This window comes from Nothobranchius furzeri, chromosome 2, assembly GCF_043380555.1.
Source record: "Nothobranchius furzeri strain GRZ-AD chromosome 2, NfurGRZ-RIMD1, whole genome shotgun sequence".
Classification (NCBI taxonomy): Eukaryota; Metazoa; Chordata; class Actinopteri; order Cyprinodontiformes; family Nothobranchiidae; genus Nothobranchius; species Nothobranchius furzeri.
The window spans coordinates 16,861,766-16,877,578 of record NC_091742.1 but is presented as its reverse complement, the minus strand read 5'-3'; the positions used below and the strand labels follow the sequence as shown (position 1 = coordinate 16,877,578).

The 15,813-nt window shown below is 45.5% G+C and overlaps 1 protein-coding gene across 1 annotated transcript in view; it reads left to right on the top strand.

Moving 5' to 3' along the window:
- The first annotated feature begins 523 nt into the window (after nt 1–523).
- Nucleotides 524–15,813, top strand: part of LOC139063094 (interphotoreceptor matrix proteoglycan 1) — a 40,882-nt gene continuing 25,592 nt past the window's right edge. Inside the window, exons 1-9 of the mRNA XM_070544541.1 lie at nt 524–724; nt 3,688–3,894; nt 5,181–5,347; nt 6,840–6,877; nt 7,300–7,340; nt 7,506–7,618; nt 11,780–11,929; nt 14,196–14,254; nt 15,692–15,712. Coding sequence (XP_070400642.1) covers nt 667–724; nt 3,688–3,894; nt 5,181–5,347; nt 6,840–6,877; nt 7,300–7,340; nt 7,506–7,618; nt 11,780–11,929; nt 14,196–14,254; nt 15,692–15,712 — 854 coding nt within the window. The 5' untranslated portion in view covers nt 524–666. The remainder of the gene's footprint in view (nt 725–3,687; nt 3,895–5,180; nt 5,348–6,839; nt 6,878–7,299; nt 7,341–7,505; nt 7,619–11,779; nt 11,930–14,195; nt 14,255–15,691; nt 15,713–15,813) is intronic.

Genomic DNA, 15,813 nt, shown 5'->3' with positions numbered 1-15,813 from the left:
CAGAACCCCCTTCAGCACTGGTGCAGACTGTGGGTGGTCCTTATGTGGTCTGATACCATACCAGTTTATTTGTATAGCACCTTTACACACAGTCACGAGAGCTGACCGAAGTGCTGATGGGTCAGAACTGGGTCTGATGGGCCTGTACTGGGTTTGATGGACCAATGCGGGGCCTGGTGGTTCTGATGGACCTGTACTGAGTCTGATGGACACATGCAGGGTCTGAAGGTTCTACACTGGGTCTGATGGGTCTGATGGACCTGTACGGGGTCCATACTGGGTTTGATGGTCACTTACGGGGTGTTCTGAACACACTGGCCACCGTAGATGACAGATGCCCCCAGAAAGCCACTAACAGGATGACGTGTGCGCTGCGAGGGCCACGTGGTAAAGAAGGATTATGTCTGAGCAGTAGATAAACAGATTATTCCAGAACCAGTGCCCACTTTTTTAACCTCGCCACTCTGTGCCACATTTCCAGTTCCAGCACGGTGCCCTCAGGATCAAGACTTCCCACTTTCCTCCAGCAGGTCCATATTTGTCTCATGGGTTTTATCTGAAGTCCAGGACCCTACGTGAGTTCGTGGACCAGGATCTTCAGCTGAGCGAGAGGAACCACCCAGAACCCCAGGATTTAGCTTTTACCCACATTTTTCATCCTGAACAATGCTCGGCCATCTTGTGCTGCTGTTCGCCGTCGCTTCCCAAGCAGCTCGGATTACAGGTAACTCTGGTTTGATCTGCAGAGCAACGATCACCTGAGTCCCAAAGATCATCAGACGACTGATGCTCAAAAACTGAATCCCTGCTTTAATTTTACTCAGAAGAAAGAGCAAAACCTGCTTTTCTTGACTGATGTCAGCATTTAGATAAAGATTAAAGGTGTGTTCTGACTTGGTCACAATGTGCAGCAAAGCCTATTAGGATTGCATAAGTACCTGGCTCTTAAATCACAGAGGTGGAGGGAAAAACAGAAAAAACTTTCCCTTCTTCTCAACACGCTAAAGTGAGCTGCTAATGAAATGTGTGCACATGCACACCATGCAAATCGAGTGACCGTCGGCTGGATTTATGGCCGACAGCTTGGCAGATTGAATTACAGCCGTCTGCAGTTCCGAGATGCAAAAGAAAAGTAAACAGGATCAGGAGCAGCTGATTATCAGTTTGCTTCAGCGTCTCGACAAAACGCCGAAAACAAAACAACACTTTACCATCACTTCTACACACTTAACGGCATGTTTTATTCAAAAAGCCTCCCAGCAGACCCCCGTATAGCTGCAGCGTTGTGTAATGTGTGTGTGCTGGGTGTACTTTCTTGTTTAACAGATGCTTTTATACCAAGCACCCTTGAAATGCAACCAGTGCTTTTATTTTTAGTTTGAGTGGCTTGGAAGAGCAGCCCCGACCCCTCACAGGCTGCAATGATGCCGAACATTGTTCTGCTCCAGATTCACACAGCACAGACTCGCTGAAATGCTCGGAAGCCTCATGCAGAACGTGGTGTTTTAATTAACCTGGACAGAAAAGATGTGCTTTGCTGATAAATAAGGAGTGAAAGGATTAGTTTTGTTGGATTTTAGTGGTAAGGAGATCATTAGACTACATTTGACAGGATGTCAACATCAGATGGTTTAGAACCAAAGTGTCTGTGACCAGATGATCCATCTTTTCTCAGGTGTTTAATTGGACCTGAATGGCCCGTGGTGGTTCTATTTATTGTCTACACGGCTGCTGGGCTCAGGTTGATTTACTATTACAGGAACACTCTCATGCATTTTGACAGGTTGGAGCCACAATTTTGAGACTTGATAAAAGATCAATTACAAAGAAACCCAAACTGACTAAAACAACTTTCATCTAGCTGTAAAAAATCCCGACTGCCTGATGAGCGTCATACCTGTTCAGCCGTCCCGTAATGAAGAGCAGGTGTCGTGGTTTCTGTCTGACAGCAAGAAGCTGCCTGTAGGATAAAGAAAGGGAGACGTTTAATTATTGCTTCATACAGAAAAAGAGAAAAATGAACAGATGATGTTTGTGAAATGGACCCGTAGAACAGATCTCTGGTGCCACACTGAACCAGTGAGAAGGACACATCAAAGAGGAAATGAGGAGACTAAACCTGGAATGATAAATGGCCCACCCCTGCATAGCGCCTCTTGATGAGCTCCGATGTAGCCACAGCTGCACACTGACGGAGGCAATTCTGCTGAACACAGGCGCCGCCTGTCCCTCCGACCACCACCAGCAGGTATGGAGGGTTAAGTGTCTTGCGCAAGGACACAACAGCAGAATCAACCCTGCAACCTTCGGATTACTGGACAACTCGCTCAACCACTTGAGCTACTGCTGCCCTGAATGTTGAGGGAAAATTTCAAAATGATATAATTTATTTCCTGACAGTGCCTGTGGAGCAGAAACCTTTGTGTTTAAGTACAGGGCAGGTGAAGCCTTTTGGCCACTTCCTCTTCACCTTTTCACAATGGGAAGCCTAAGTCACTTCCGGACCACGGGTCCCCGGAAGAACAAAAAATGAATGCAAGTCAACGGGGCAAAAAGGGCAATTTTCTAATTCCGCATGTTTTGTGCCATGGATTTCACATATGATGTCCGTGAATTTTAAAGACACGTTTTGATACCAAGAAAGCGCTTATTTTCGAACAGGGGAAACGCTATTTCAGGTTTTGTGTGAAAATAAGTCCAGGACTGCAAATGCGCTTCACGAAAGTGACGTCATCGAACCAGACACGGAGAAACTGGTGGAAAAGGGCTGTAAGGTCAGCAAACACCCCACATGAGGAAAGAACCACCATAAATTTGGTCATGTGGCAGGTACGCTAGGGGGAGGAGCTTATGTGGTGACATCACCTACAGGTCCTTCTCTAAAAATTAGCATATTGTGATAAAGTTCATTATTGTCTGTAATGTACTGATAAACATTAGACTTTCATATATATTAGATTCATTACACACAACTGAAGTAGTTCAAGCCTTTTATTGTTTCTAATATTGATGATTTTGGCGTACAGCTCATGAAAACCCAAAATTCCTATCTAAAAAAATTAGCATATTTCATCCGACCAATAAAAGAAAAGTGTTTTTAATAAACTAAAATACTTTTAAAATGGCCAGTAAAGTAACAACAAACCAGACCAAAGCACCTTTAATTCTGAGTGTTTAACAGTGAAAATATAATTAACCTATTAAATTAGAGTTAATTGTTTCTGCTTTCAGCCATCTTTGTGTAAGGCAGTCCGGCCTTTTTTAAATCAGCTCTCTCTGAGCCGAACTAACCCTCTTTTAGTCTGTTTCATGTGGTTCTGATTCTGTGGGTTTGGGTTTGATGGTGCAGATTATTGAATGTAATAAATGACTAAATCTGAACCCTTTGATCTCTGCCCAGTAAAATAATCATGAATGAAACAAGAGTTTTGATCTTTGGATATCCAAGCAGATAAAGGAGGGTTGGAATCATGCAGACAAACTTCCTGGAGGAATACCGGTCCGTTCTGCTGTCAGACTGCCAGGAGAAGCCTTGGTTCTGTCAGATGTTATCAGATCATTTGTGTGAATCTGCTGTCAGGCCAGACGTGGTCGTGTTCACGCCACTTTTTCCAGTGATCCCAGAGGGGATGTTCAGATACAACAGACTCAGATCTGTGAACTCTGCTCTGTGTTTCCTGAGTTTAGAAGCTGGCGTTCGACTGGAGGAGCCGGTTGACTCGCCACATCTGGTGGACCTGCTGAAGACCTCAACACCCAGCAAACATTCAGACTTAGAGCTTAAAGGACGTCGACTAAGGAGGTCGGTGTTTTCACACTCTGGAGTGAGGATCTGCTCCCAAGAGAGCCTGGATGACATTCTCGCCAGCCACCGGGGTTACTACCAGCTCCGGGGTAAACGCTTGCATTACTTCACCTTCAGTTAAACCATCTGCCCTCTGACTAGCCAGTTTAACTTGTGTATGAAATATTTTGTCCAGTCCAGCTTTACACAGTCACACAAGTTCATCTTAGGTTTTATTTTCCTACTTTTGTGTCCTAACGTCTATAACAACTTTAATCACCATCAATAAAGCCTAAAGCCCTTTGACTCCACACTCTGCGGTGGATTCATTTAACATCTGGAGGATTAGAATAGGTTTGGTGAAGTTTACCCACTAAAGCCTTTGATTAAATGTCTGAAGTTACCAGCTCAGGTTTGGAGAGTCTGCTCCTCTTTAAAGGAGCGGTTGGCCCACTTAAACAATACACTTCAGTGGTCTCTAGTGGGGGGGGTAATACCGGTAGAACCTAACAGTAACGCAACGGTTACTTTGCTAGGTAACTGAGTTACTAACTCAGTTAGTTTGGAAAAAGTCTTTTGTAACTATAACCAATAACTTTTTTAACATGAGGTGCCCAATGCGGGTCTCTAGTTAGCAGGGTGGTATGCGACCAGTTTCTCACTCCTGCCGAGTCGGTGGTAGTAGGGACAGATTTAAACCCGACTCGTACGTCTCCGTCGGCACCGGGCTCTCCGACAGGCTCACAGAGGCAGACGGAGACGTGCCCAAAATTTTAAAAATCCGTCCAAAGTAACAGAGACTGCAAGCTTGTGATTGGTCGGGATGCTGCTTCCTGTAAATTAGTCAACGGCACCGCCATTGCCCCGTTAAAAAGTAAAAAGATATTTGGCGGCAGACACAGAACAGATTTCAGACCGCATTGTGGAAAAAGTCTAAAAATAGGAACGGTGACTGGAGGAGTACAAATATGGAGCAAAAGTTTTATTTGTAGATGGAAATTATGGGAATCGTGGGTTTAGAGGTGGCGACCGCATGTAGGAGTGGAGGAGAACGAAGGTCAAATGTGTCCGCGTTAAAAAGTCTCTGAGATATATAAACACACTAGTAAATTCACTATAGTGGGCCAGATACGTGACTGCAATGGTGGCAGGACACCACAAGTTCATTTTATTTATAAAGCCCATTCCCACCCCCAATCAAGGGGGCCCAAGGGGCTGAACACAGTGCAGAGAGGCAGCACAATATAACAGCTCTATAATAAAATACGGAGATAAACACATTTAAAAACAAAAGAGCTAAAAACAATAAAAACTGTGATAAAAAACATTAAATTGTGAATAAAACAACTAAGAAATCAGAGACTGTTATTCCCTCAGAGCCTGTTTGTTTGTTCAGTTTGTCAGGAATCTGTGTGGGAAGCATTCAGGATCTTCTTGGACAGAATTCCTGGGACTTCAGAGTACCAGAGATGGGTTCACGCGTGCCAACAAGAGTCGCTCTGCATCTCGGACATTGCCAGAAACTTCAGCAGCTCTGAGGAACACGTGGAGATGATTCACAGGGTATAAACAAACAAAAAAACACAACTTCATGTGTGACAGAGAAGCTCCAGCAAGCATCAGCTGGAATTCAGCCAGACATGGACCAAACACTCCCACGTCCTTGTGTCTAGGGACATGTGACAGGGTGAGAACCTGCAGCAGGGCTGCGGGCAGGTGAGAGAAGGGTCCTGATGATCTGGTCCATGACAGCTGCTTTAGCAAATCCACAGGACACTTTCTGAGACTCTGGTAGTTTGTCCTAAAGCTGAAGCGGTAGCAGCCGGCTGCTTCTCCTCTGATGTTATTGAGCGGAGAGCCTCTCACACCAGTGGTGTTCTGTTGCTGAATACGTGGGTGTGTGATGAGTGGAGACCGGGGGTGCCCAATCCTGCTCCTTGTTGTAATTCAGCTTCAACACACCTGATTTCAATCAGCAGGTGATTAACAGGCTTCTGCAACGCCTGATGAGCTGCTGCACAGGTGATTCAACCAGTTGATCAAGTGTGTTGGAGCAGAAAAACCACTTAACCTGCTGGATACCGGCCCTCCAGGACCAGGATTGGGCACCCCTGTTTTAGACAAATGAGGCAGAACCATAATCAGAATCAACTTCATTTTCAGTGCCCCAGCATCCTGAAGGGTAGAAATTTGTATTCGCAGTTTAGCCTGTCCGTGTTTACACACACATGTAGAACAAAAACAGACACAGGCAGACCACGAGAGCGGCCATCGTGGCACTCGTTTACAGTTAGATAGAAAAGGGTTACATGAGGATAAGGGGGGCGGGAAAAAAGGAATTTCAGAGTTTCTCCCGACAGGGGTCCCTGAAACATATAAGCACGAGCATCAGACAATTCACAACACGAGACCCCAGAGGGTGGGTGGGTGGGTGGGGGTGCTGGGACCCTGCCTTTCCCCAGAGAGAGCAGCGTCCTTTTGGGCTCGCTATTGAAGCACAGGTGGGAGGGAGATCGAGGGAGTGAAGAGCACATTGACTCCTTCCGTTGATGACTTCGCCAGGCTAGGACCACCAATCCGAGGGCAGGGTCAGGATTTCACAGCGTCTGTCTGCATTCCTTCATGGAGGTGTTTGCCTCTCGCAGCTCAAGGCTAGCAGGGCGCCAGATTTAGAGAGGGAGAATTGTTTTGGCCAGGCAGAGATAATTTCCTCTCTGCTTTTCAGTTTTTAATTGATCATTGCAGTCTCTCAGTAACTCCAACTTCTGGGTTTAACCTAACCCAGACCGTGCAGTGACTTTCTCCAAGACCACATCCATCTTACGCACTAACTCCAGGATCGCAGCTACAACCTCTAGCTTACGATTCACCTCGAGTAACGTCCCAGCCTGAGCGGTTTCCACATGGCTGGGACACTTTATTATTATTTTAATGTCCACACTGTATTTATAGTTATGTTAGAACGTTGTTGAGAGCATGAAAAAATGTTGTAAGCTCGTTTGTTTTCCACATTTGCTGTTGCAGCTATAAGTGATGCTGGTTTATTGTTTTACAGAGGCTGAGTCGGCTGAGGGACAGAAGCTCTCCTCCAAGGTGAGACATGTCTCCGTCTTATACAGGTACACCCCATCCCCCACCATCAGGGAAGGCTAACATCAGCACCCACCTGGTGTCTGCCTCCTGCCCTGTTGGGTGCTTACGGGGATTCATCAGCCTGCTCGTCGGGTACGACCACCAGCTGCTGCTAGGGCAAGACTCGACTGAGACGTTTCTGACCGTTTGTCCACCTCAGTTTATGGTTTCATATTCAGCGCAAGCAACCAGGCAATCATTCCTTAGTCAGGATGGGAATAAAGTGGGAAAATCAGGGTTTAAGGATAAAGAATCTTGTTAGAACTTTGAAATCTGTTAAGTTTAATCTAGATTTTCGCATTTCATCCCCAAACGTTTGAGTGTCAGAGCTGAGAGCAGACTGAACGGCTCCACCTAACCCTCACCAATGTTTTGGTTTCCAGAGGGACCCCTGAAGCCCCACAGAGGCTGCCAGAGACAACAGGTACACACGAGTCAGCGGACATTGTTTGGCTTTTATTCCTGCAGGAATAAAACGTTTGTTTTGGATTTGATGAGTTTTCGTATAAACTGTCTTTCCTGATGGATTTGAGAAAATAAAGAAACAAAACACTTCCCTCATTGAACCGTGGTTCTACTGTGGTTTCAGGTCCGGATGTTTTGCCTGCTTCTCCTTCATCCACCTCTACCATCATCGAGATCCCTGGGCTAGCCAGCTCGTCACCCGCCGCTCATACGGAGCCTTCTGAGCCTCTCCATGAGGTACTGACTGTTTTGTTATGTCCTACTGGCACACCGTAGCCTTTAGCAGGTTAAACAGCAGGAAATGACTGCGATTAGCTAGCAGGAATGGTAACGGTTACCCCTACTGCAGAATGGAAGCATCAGCGATGCGAGACAGCGGCAGAACAGTTTACTCGCAACCATCACAGCCCTCCAGTGCTCATCGGGAGTCTCAGCAGCGAAGCGGCTTCTCTGCCGTGCTCCTCGCTAAATCCCTCGAGTCTTGTTTAAAAATTGATAGAATGGAAATTCAGAGTGAAGGAAAGGACATTTTTAGGAGTCACGTTTGATGAGGATCTTAGCTATAGCTCACTGATTGGTCCTTATTTAACTTACTGTTTCTGGGGATCAACATATAAATCTTATATTGCGGTTTGATGTCATATATTATGTTGTTCCTCTCCGCTGCCAGAGTTAAAGCATGAAAAAAAAGCACATTGAAATGAACAGAGATCAATAGCAGCGTTCGAGGCGTGCTGTAAGCACTTTCACAGGCAGAAACCTTGAGAAAATGTGTAGGTTTGCAAGTGTGTTGTGAGCGATTGAATACATGACCTTCCATTGATGGGAGGGCTTGTGTGCTGCTTGTCCTCTGGTCCACTAACAGCTCTCTAACAGCGAGGGACAGTTTACCTGCTGCACTTATTTACCGCTCGCTCAGCGGCTTAAAGTTCAGACCAAACTCCCCTCGTGTTTGTGTGTTTGCTCTGGCAGCTGTGCATCATGTCTGTGTGAAGATAATAACTGCTTTCTGCTCTCGCTCGCTGGGAAGATGGAGTCAAACCGCTCAGTTTTACTGAAGTCTCCTAAAGATGCTGCAGGTGCATCTTTGGTTAAAGTGCCATCATTTTGTTTGATCTGCAGACTTTCCTCTGAAATTACCAGAATTATTCCAGCTTTTGCTTTCATGTGAAATCTTATAACAGCTTTTGACACGTTTCACTACGGCAAGTCATTTAGAAAATGACATTTAAAAGGGGTCTTGGGGTAATGTCACATTTACAATCGGTGGGATGAAATGGTTGTTGGTTTTAATGGTAACATGATCGTTTCCTGTTTGTTATGTTTATGTTGATGTTTATGTATTTAGCAGACGCTTTTGTCCAAAGCGACTTACAAGTGGTGTTTTACAGGGTTAGTACTGCTAAACTCCATGGGCTGCATGGGTGCACAGTGGTTAGTGCTGTTGCCTCGCAGCATGAAGGTTGCAGGTTCGAAACTAGGCTGCGGCCTTTCTGTGTGGAGTTGCGTGTTCTCTCCATGCATGCGTGGGTTTCCTCCGGGTACTCCGGTTTCCCCCACAGATCACAACATGCCCTATAGGTTATAAATTGTAAGTCGATTTGGATAAAAGCGTCTGCCAAATAAATAAACATAAACATAAACATAAACTCTTCTGTGACCTCAGTTAACAAGCTATAGGAAGATTTGTCCGACAGGCTCAGTGAGACGGTTTTAGACCTCCAGAGACACCAGACCTGCAGTAGAACACACATGCAGGAGGAGAGCACGTTAACTCCACATCTGAAAAAGAACACGCTAACTTTACATTTGCATGAGGTGAACACGCTAACTTCACACACATGCATGTGGAGAGCACGTTTACTCCACTCATCTGCATGAGGAGAACATGCTAACTCCACACATGCATGAGGAGAACACGCCAACTCCACCTCTGCATGAGAACATCATGCTAACTCCACACATGCATGAGACCACGCTAACTCCACCTCTGCATGAGAACATCATGCTAACTCCACACATGCATGAGACCACGCTAACTCCACACATGCAGGAGGAGAACACGCCAACTCCACCTCTGCATGAGGAGAACACACTAACTCCACACATGCATGAGGAGAACACACTAACTCCACACATGCATGAGGAGAACACACTAACTCCACACATGCATGAGGAGAACACGCTATTATACAGCTCATACTTGTGCATTTCTGGTTAAATTCCGTATTCGGTTGTATCTGGTGCTCATGAGGTCCCTTAGGGAGCCTAAGCCTCCTCCCTGTCTGGTCGGCTCATGGGTCCCTGGAAGAACAAAAAAAATGAATGCAATTCTACGGGGCTGATAGATTTTTTCTAATCCGCTTAGCCTCAGACCCTGGATCACACATGTACTTCAATTTAAATGAAAACGAATGATGGGTGTTTCGATCACACCTGTCACACACTTTGAGATTTATCAGCTTGCAAAAATTCATAATTAGCATATACACCAGACATCGGCATGTCACAAATATGACAGCACCAAAGGTGACAGATAATCTGCTGCTATGGCCCATTGTGGCGCATTTGTAGTCCAGGACTTATTTTCACGTCCCCCCATTCTAAAATAAGTGTTGGTATGAAAATATGTCTTTAACATTCAGACATCATATGTGATATCCATAGTACAAAACAAGCAGAATTAGAAAACAACAATAACCGTTGACTTACATTCATTTTTTCGTTCTTTCGGGACCCGTGCTCCAGAAGTAGATGGGTGGGAATTAGGCTCCCTCTGTATTTGATAGAACAGCTGAGATTAAAGCCATCTCTTTATCCAGTTGGATCATCATCTCTTCCTGTTCCCATGGCTGGTTCTATAATCGCTGCCTTTCAGCAAAAAACTGTCTTTCTCATCTTTTTCTAACCATGTTTGGCCTTCTTGGTTCCTTCAGCGTTGCTCTTTGACATTTCATCAGATTTTATCCAGTGTAAGTTTGTACCAGGAGTCCTCAGCCCCTACTCTTGACTGAAATATCAGCTGGTTTACTTTCTAACTGACAGTTCTGGATAGAATTAAGTTTCTGCACTTTTATCTTCCACCGGTTTCCCCACAGGGAGACCAGGAGTGACAGGACATTAGCTCTGTGGATTCCAGCGCTGCATGGTGACATTAACCACAGAGCAGAAAAGTTGAGAACGGGGGAGAGGTGATTGATTCATCCTCTGAAAAACTCATCTCTCAGGCAGTTAAATGTGCTAAATCCTGTTGTGTTTCCATCAGAAGCTGCACAAACTTTAGAAGTTAAATTAGCATCTTTTTCAGATGCAGCCTGTAGCTGTTTACAGTGGAACTCACAAACATCAATACATTCAGCTTATTTCAATAAAACTAATCTTTAGTCCAAATTAGAATAAACAATTTCAGGTTCTCAGAGATAATCAGGAATAGAGCCAAATAAAAAATAAATCTAATCTTTTACAGACAGCTTCTGACTGAGCCGAGTCCTCTCCAAGACTCAGAATCAAAAGGTTTTCTTGCCTTTTGTGTGAGAAGTCACAACATTAGGAAGTTGCTGCGGTACAAAAAGAAAGATAAAAGTAATAGACAAGCAAGTATAGGAAGTCATAATTTACTCATGATTAAATCATTCATGTAAAGTGGCAGTAATTACAGAAGCAGCTACAGTGTAGGTCCTGATCAGAACGGGTCAGTTCAGGTCCAAACACAACACCGGGTCATGTGACTGGAACAAAGCCACTGGAGTGAGTAGTCCCAGGATTGTCGCTCATGAGTCCGACCGCAGAAAGGTGAGAGGTTGTGGTCTGAATGGATCTGAGCCTCCTACCAGATGGGAGCGATGGTGGTGCCCAGGAAGCGACATGAGTCCACCATCGAGATGGGAGTCAGAGGTGAGTCCAATGATGGAGGTGTCGTCTGCAAACTTGAGACAGATTTAGCTGAGCAGAAGAAAACCCCTACCACAGATTTTTCACCCAAACGTGGCAAAAGCACGAATAAAACAGCAAGATGTTGAGTAGCAAGAATCCGCGTCGATCCTCCTGGCAGGAGATTCCAGCTGCGTTTAGGTTTCTTCCACTAGATAAAAAGATGGTTACAAACTTCACAGAGAATAATGGATGCATGCATCAATAAGGTTCTTGTCTCACAGGCCTGCAGGACCCACAAAGCTCCTTTAGACGGTGAATCTGACGTATGCATCAGTTCAGAGGTTAGGGTTAATGCTAGCGGTGTGAGCCACCCAGTAACGGTTCTGATCCGACTCATTCACACATTTAAACCTGAGTGAACGTTCTAGGGCATTCCTGCAGTGATGGACCTGAGGGGAGAGCTTCCTGACTGGACCTGTTGGTCCAGGTTTCACTAGGTCGCTGACCTGTTTGTTTGACCTCCAGGACACTGAGCTTCCTAACGTGGTCCCTGAGAGCCTGCTGGAGCAGATGGTGGAGTTCAGTATTAGTCTAATGGATCCAGGTTACCGAGAGCTGCTGGATGACCCTGACTCACCCCAGTACATCGACCTGGCCCAACACCTGCAGGACCAGGTAGGTCTTCTCCCTCCAGCTTCATGAACATCATTTTTTAGTCTGGTGGAAGAAAGACAGGTTTTGTTTCAGCTGCAGCAGCCATCGTTAGGAGCTTTAAAGTGTTTGGACTGAGACTGATTAATACCTGTTGGTAGATGTCATACAGGACTTCTTTTATTTTCTGTACAATGTCTCTTCACTTCGTGTGAATGTGGTCTGGAATAAAAACTATTTGACTCGACTTTAAATGTCAATAGGCTGCTCCAGTGCCGATACCCACCTTCCCTGCCGGTGGTGGTCGGAGGGACCGGTAGCGCCTGTGTATGGCAGCCTTGCTTCCATCAGAGCAGCTAAGGCTACATTGTAGTTCATCACCATCAGCGTGTGAATGGGTGGACGATTGTACAAATACAAATACTGGCCATGTACCATTTCAGTGAGTGAACCGCACAATTTAAAAGTGATGGTCACTGGCTTGTGCAGCGTGACTGCAATTATCAGCAAACGAATGCTAAGAACCCTCAGTGAGCAGGCCTTTTTACGTGACTTAGCAAAAGAAAAAGTAAATCGTTTCTAAGTTCAGCTTTCGGTATCAGGAGACAGATTGGCGTTACCGTTAATGCCAGTCTGATAATGTGAGTTTTAGCCAAAACCGGTAAATATGTTAGTCACAGTTACACTCCTCCCTCTGTGAAGGTGTGGAGACACGCAGCGCCACTATCCGTTGCTGCAAGGCCTCTCCGCTAGGTATGCGAAGATGGACAGAGTATGGTCCAAGTTTAACTATCCGTCAAATGCAACGGAGAGCCCATGTCTGTGATTGGTCGACTCAGAAACCGGGGTGCGTTGGGGAGTAATCCAATCACCTAAAAGCTCTTTACTGATTCAAGACAAGAAACAGAACAACCCCCCAAGGCACTTTACAACCCAATCAGTCACTCAGCCTGGGGCACACTGACAGAGGTGAGCCTGAGGAACACAGGCACCACTGGTCCATGCCTTGCCCAAGGACACAGCATCTGCAGCAGACTGAGCAGGACTTGAACCTGGAACCTTCTGGTTATTAGGTTGGCACTCAACTCCTCTGCCACCATCGTCCCACAAGGAACCTTTTGTAGTGGACAACTTTTTATTTTCTAAATATGAGCAGATTTTATTATTTTTGTTGAGAATCAAGATCCATGAATATCTGATCAAATCGGCTTTTAGTTTTGTTTTTTTTGTTGCACTGATGATCAGAACAACATCTCCAGTTCTCCTATGTTTTACCTTTGTCCCTGAAAGCAGCACTCAGCTCCCCGGTCAAAGAAAAGGAGCGCAAGCTTGGTTTATGCTTGACGCATTCACTTTCCGCTTGGTGATGCGGCTCGCGGATGGAACGCGCTTCACAACTCGCAGCGTTTATGGTTCATGCGGCTTGTCTCTGCGGTGAGCCAATATTCTCCCAAACTGTAGGGGGCAGCATGGAGCTCTACGGCATGCATCCAGCACTACACCATAGTAGAAGTAGAAATTACTGTTTACAACATGGCATTTCAGCATTTTTAACAGCGTCCTCGTCTTTTCCGACAGTGCGAGCTATTTCTCTCCAAGAATTATTACCAACATGTTGATCACGGTGATCTTTGAGAGCTGAATCATACAAATGTCTGTATTTACGAACCTCTGCCGTACTAGTTCTTGCCAGTCCGCCATGATTTTCCGCGTCCGACCGTCTGCGTGGTTAGAAATTTTCCGAGGTGCGCGTTGCGGAAATCTTGGGCCATGCGGAGGCGCGGTGGAGGGGCGTGGTCGTTAAAATGACGCAAAATGACGCAACTTTTCCGCGCGGAGCCGTGCGGACCTCGCGGATGCGTCAAGCATAAACCAACCTTTACGCTGCCGGGGTCAGAGGTCAGAGATTACTGCTGCTCCTGCAGAGCCCCTCAATGAATCATCACGTAAGTTTGTTCCTGTTGAGAACCTGCAGGACATTGAGCATTGCACGCAGTTGACTGCAGGACGTTACGTGCTGCAGCCTTGAAGACGAGCTTGTCACGAGTGTGTCCAGGTGCACAAGTTGACCAAAGATAGAAGCAATAATTGTTTCCCATTCATGCTGTCTGCTGTTACTCTGACACAAGGACAGCTAATTAACCTGCTCCTGGTTGGTGGCTCGTGGTAATTACAGTAGATCCTGTGTGTGTGTGTGTGTGTGTGTGTGTGTGTATGTGTGCGTGCGTGCGTGTGTGTGTGTGTGTGTGTCTGATGGTCCAGCCTCTGAAAATGCATGGTTCTTTTTCAGATGCAGCACATTTTTGAAAAACTTCCAGGATTTAAAGCCATCAGCGTTCTGGGGATCAGGTAAGTCAGACATGTGAGTGACAGCATGAATTCCGTCTCCATGGTGACATTCCACAGAGACCTAATGAGATTATAAAAGTTCCAATATGTAAGGACAGGCTGTCCAAACGGAGGTGACGAGCGCTGCTCCATGCGGCTGCACGCACTGAAGTGAGGAGAGTTCCAACCCTACCTCCCCACCTAGTGGACACTTATGTTGTGTAATGTCTGAAGTCTGTGTGCATTTCTGTCTGAGGTGTTTTTTGCATAGCAAAGCTGCCCTCCCTGTGGAGGGTAACTCTGAAGTGCCTTTTTTTCCTCCACCTGACTCAATCCTCATATATAAACCCTCTTGATCTATTACGGTAGCGTGACTCGGGTTGCGAATGACTACAGTCACCAATTCTTGTCATGTGTCTGTATGTGTGTCTGATCTCAGAATTGTGTGTACTTAAACTCTTATTTCCCTCTAGGATTAATAAAGTATCTTTGAATTGAATTGAAATCAGGCTAATGTGGGTTAAATCAGGCCGATGTGGGTTAAATCAGGCGAATGTGGGTTAAATCAGGCGAATGTGGGTTAAGTCAGGCCGATGTGGGTTAATTCAGGCTAATGTGGGTTAATTCAGGCTAATGTGAGTTAAACAAGCTAATGTGGGTTAAATTAGGCTAATGTGGGTTAATTCAGGGTAATGTGGGTTAAATCAGGCTAATGTGGGTAAATTCAGGCTGATGTGGGTTCGTTCATGCTAATATGGGTTAAATCTGTCTAATGTGGGTAAATTCAGGCTGATGTGGGTTCAATCAGGCTAATGTGGGTTAATTCAGGGTAATGTGGGTTCGTTCATGCTAATATGGGTTAAATCAGGCTAATGTGGGTAAATTCAGGCTGATGTGGGTTCGTTCATGCTAATATGGGTTAAATCTGTCTAATGTGGGTTAAATCAGGCTAATGTGGGTAAATTCAGGCTGATGTGGGTTCGTTCATGCTAATATGGGTTAAATCTGTCTAATGTGGGTAAATTCAGGCTGATGTGGGTTCAATCAGGCTAATGTGGGTTAATTCAGGGTAATGTGGGTTCGTTCATGCTAATATGGGTTAAATCAGGCTAATGTGGGTAAATTCAGGCTGATGTGGGTTCGTTCATGCTAATATGGGTTAAATCTGTCTAATGTGGGTAAATTCAGGCTGATGTGGGTTAAATCAGGCTGATTAAAGTGATGTGGGTTAAATCAGGCTGATGTGGGTTAAATCAGGCTAATGTGGGTTAAACAAACTAATGTGGGTTAATCCAGTCTAATGTGGGTTAAATTTGGCTAATGTGGGTTATATCAGGCTAATGTGGGTTAAATCAGGCTAATGTGGGTTCGATCAGGCTAATGTGGGTTAATTCAGTCTAATGTGATTTTAATATCAGCTCTGGCTCTAACACCTTCTTCTCCTCCCCACTATGCCAGCGAGACCCTAGACTCCGACAGGTAAGTGACTCGGAGGCCCCATCGTGTCCTGTATTATGTGCTTGCTGCTTGTCCAGCTCAGATCCTCACAGATGTTTAGTAGAAAGGGAGAACAGCTATTC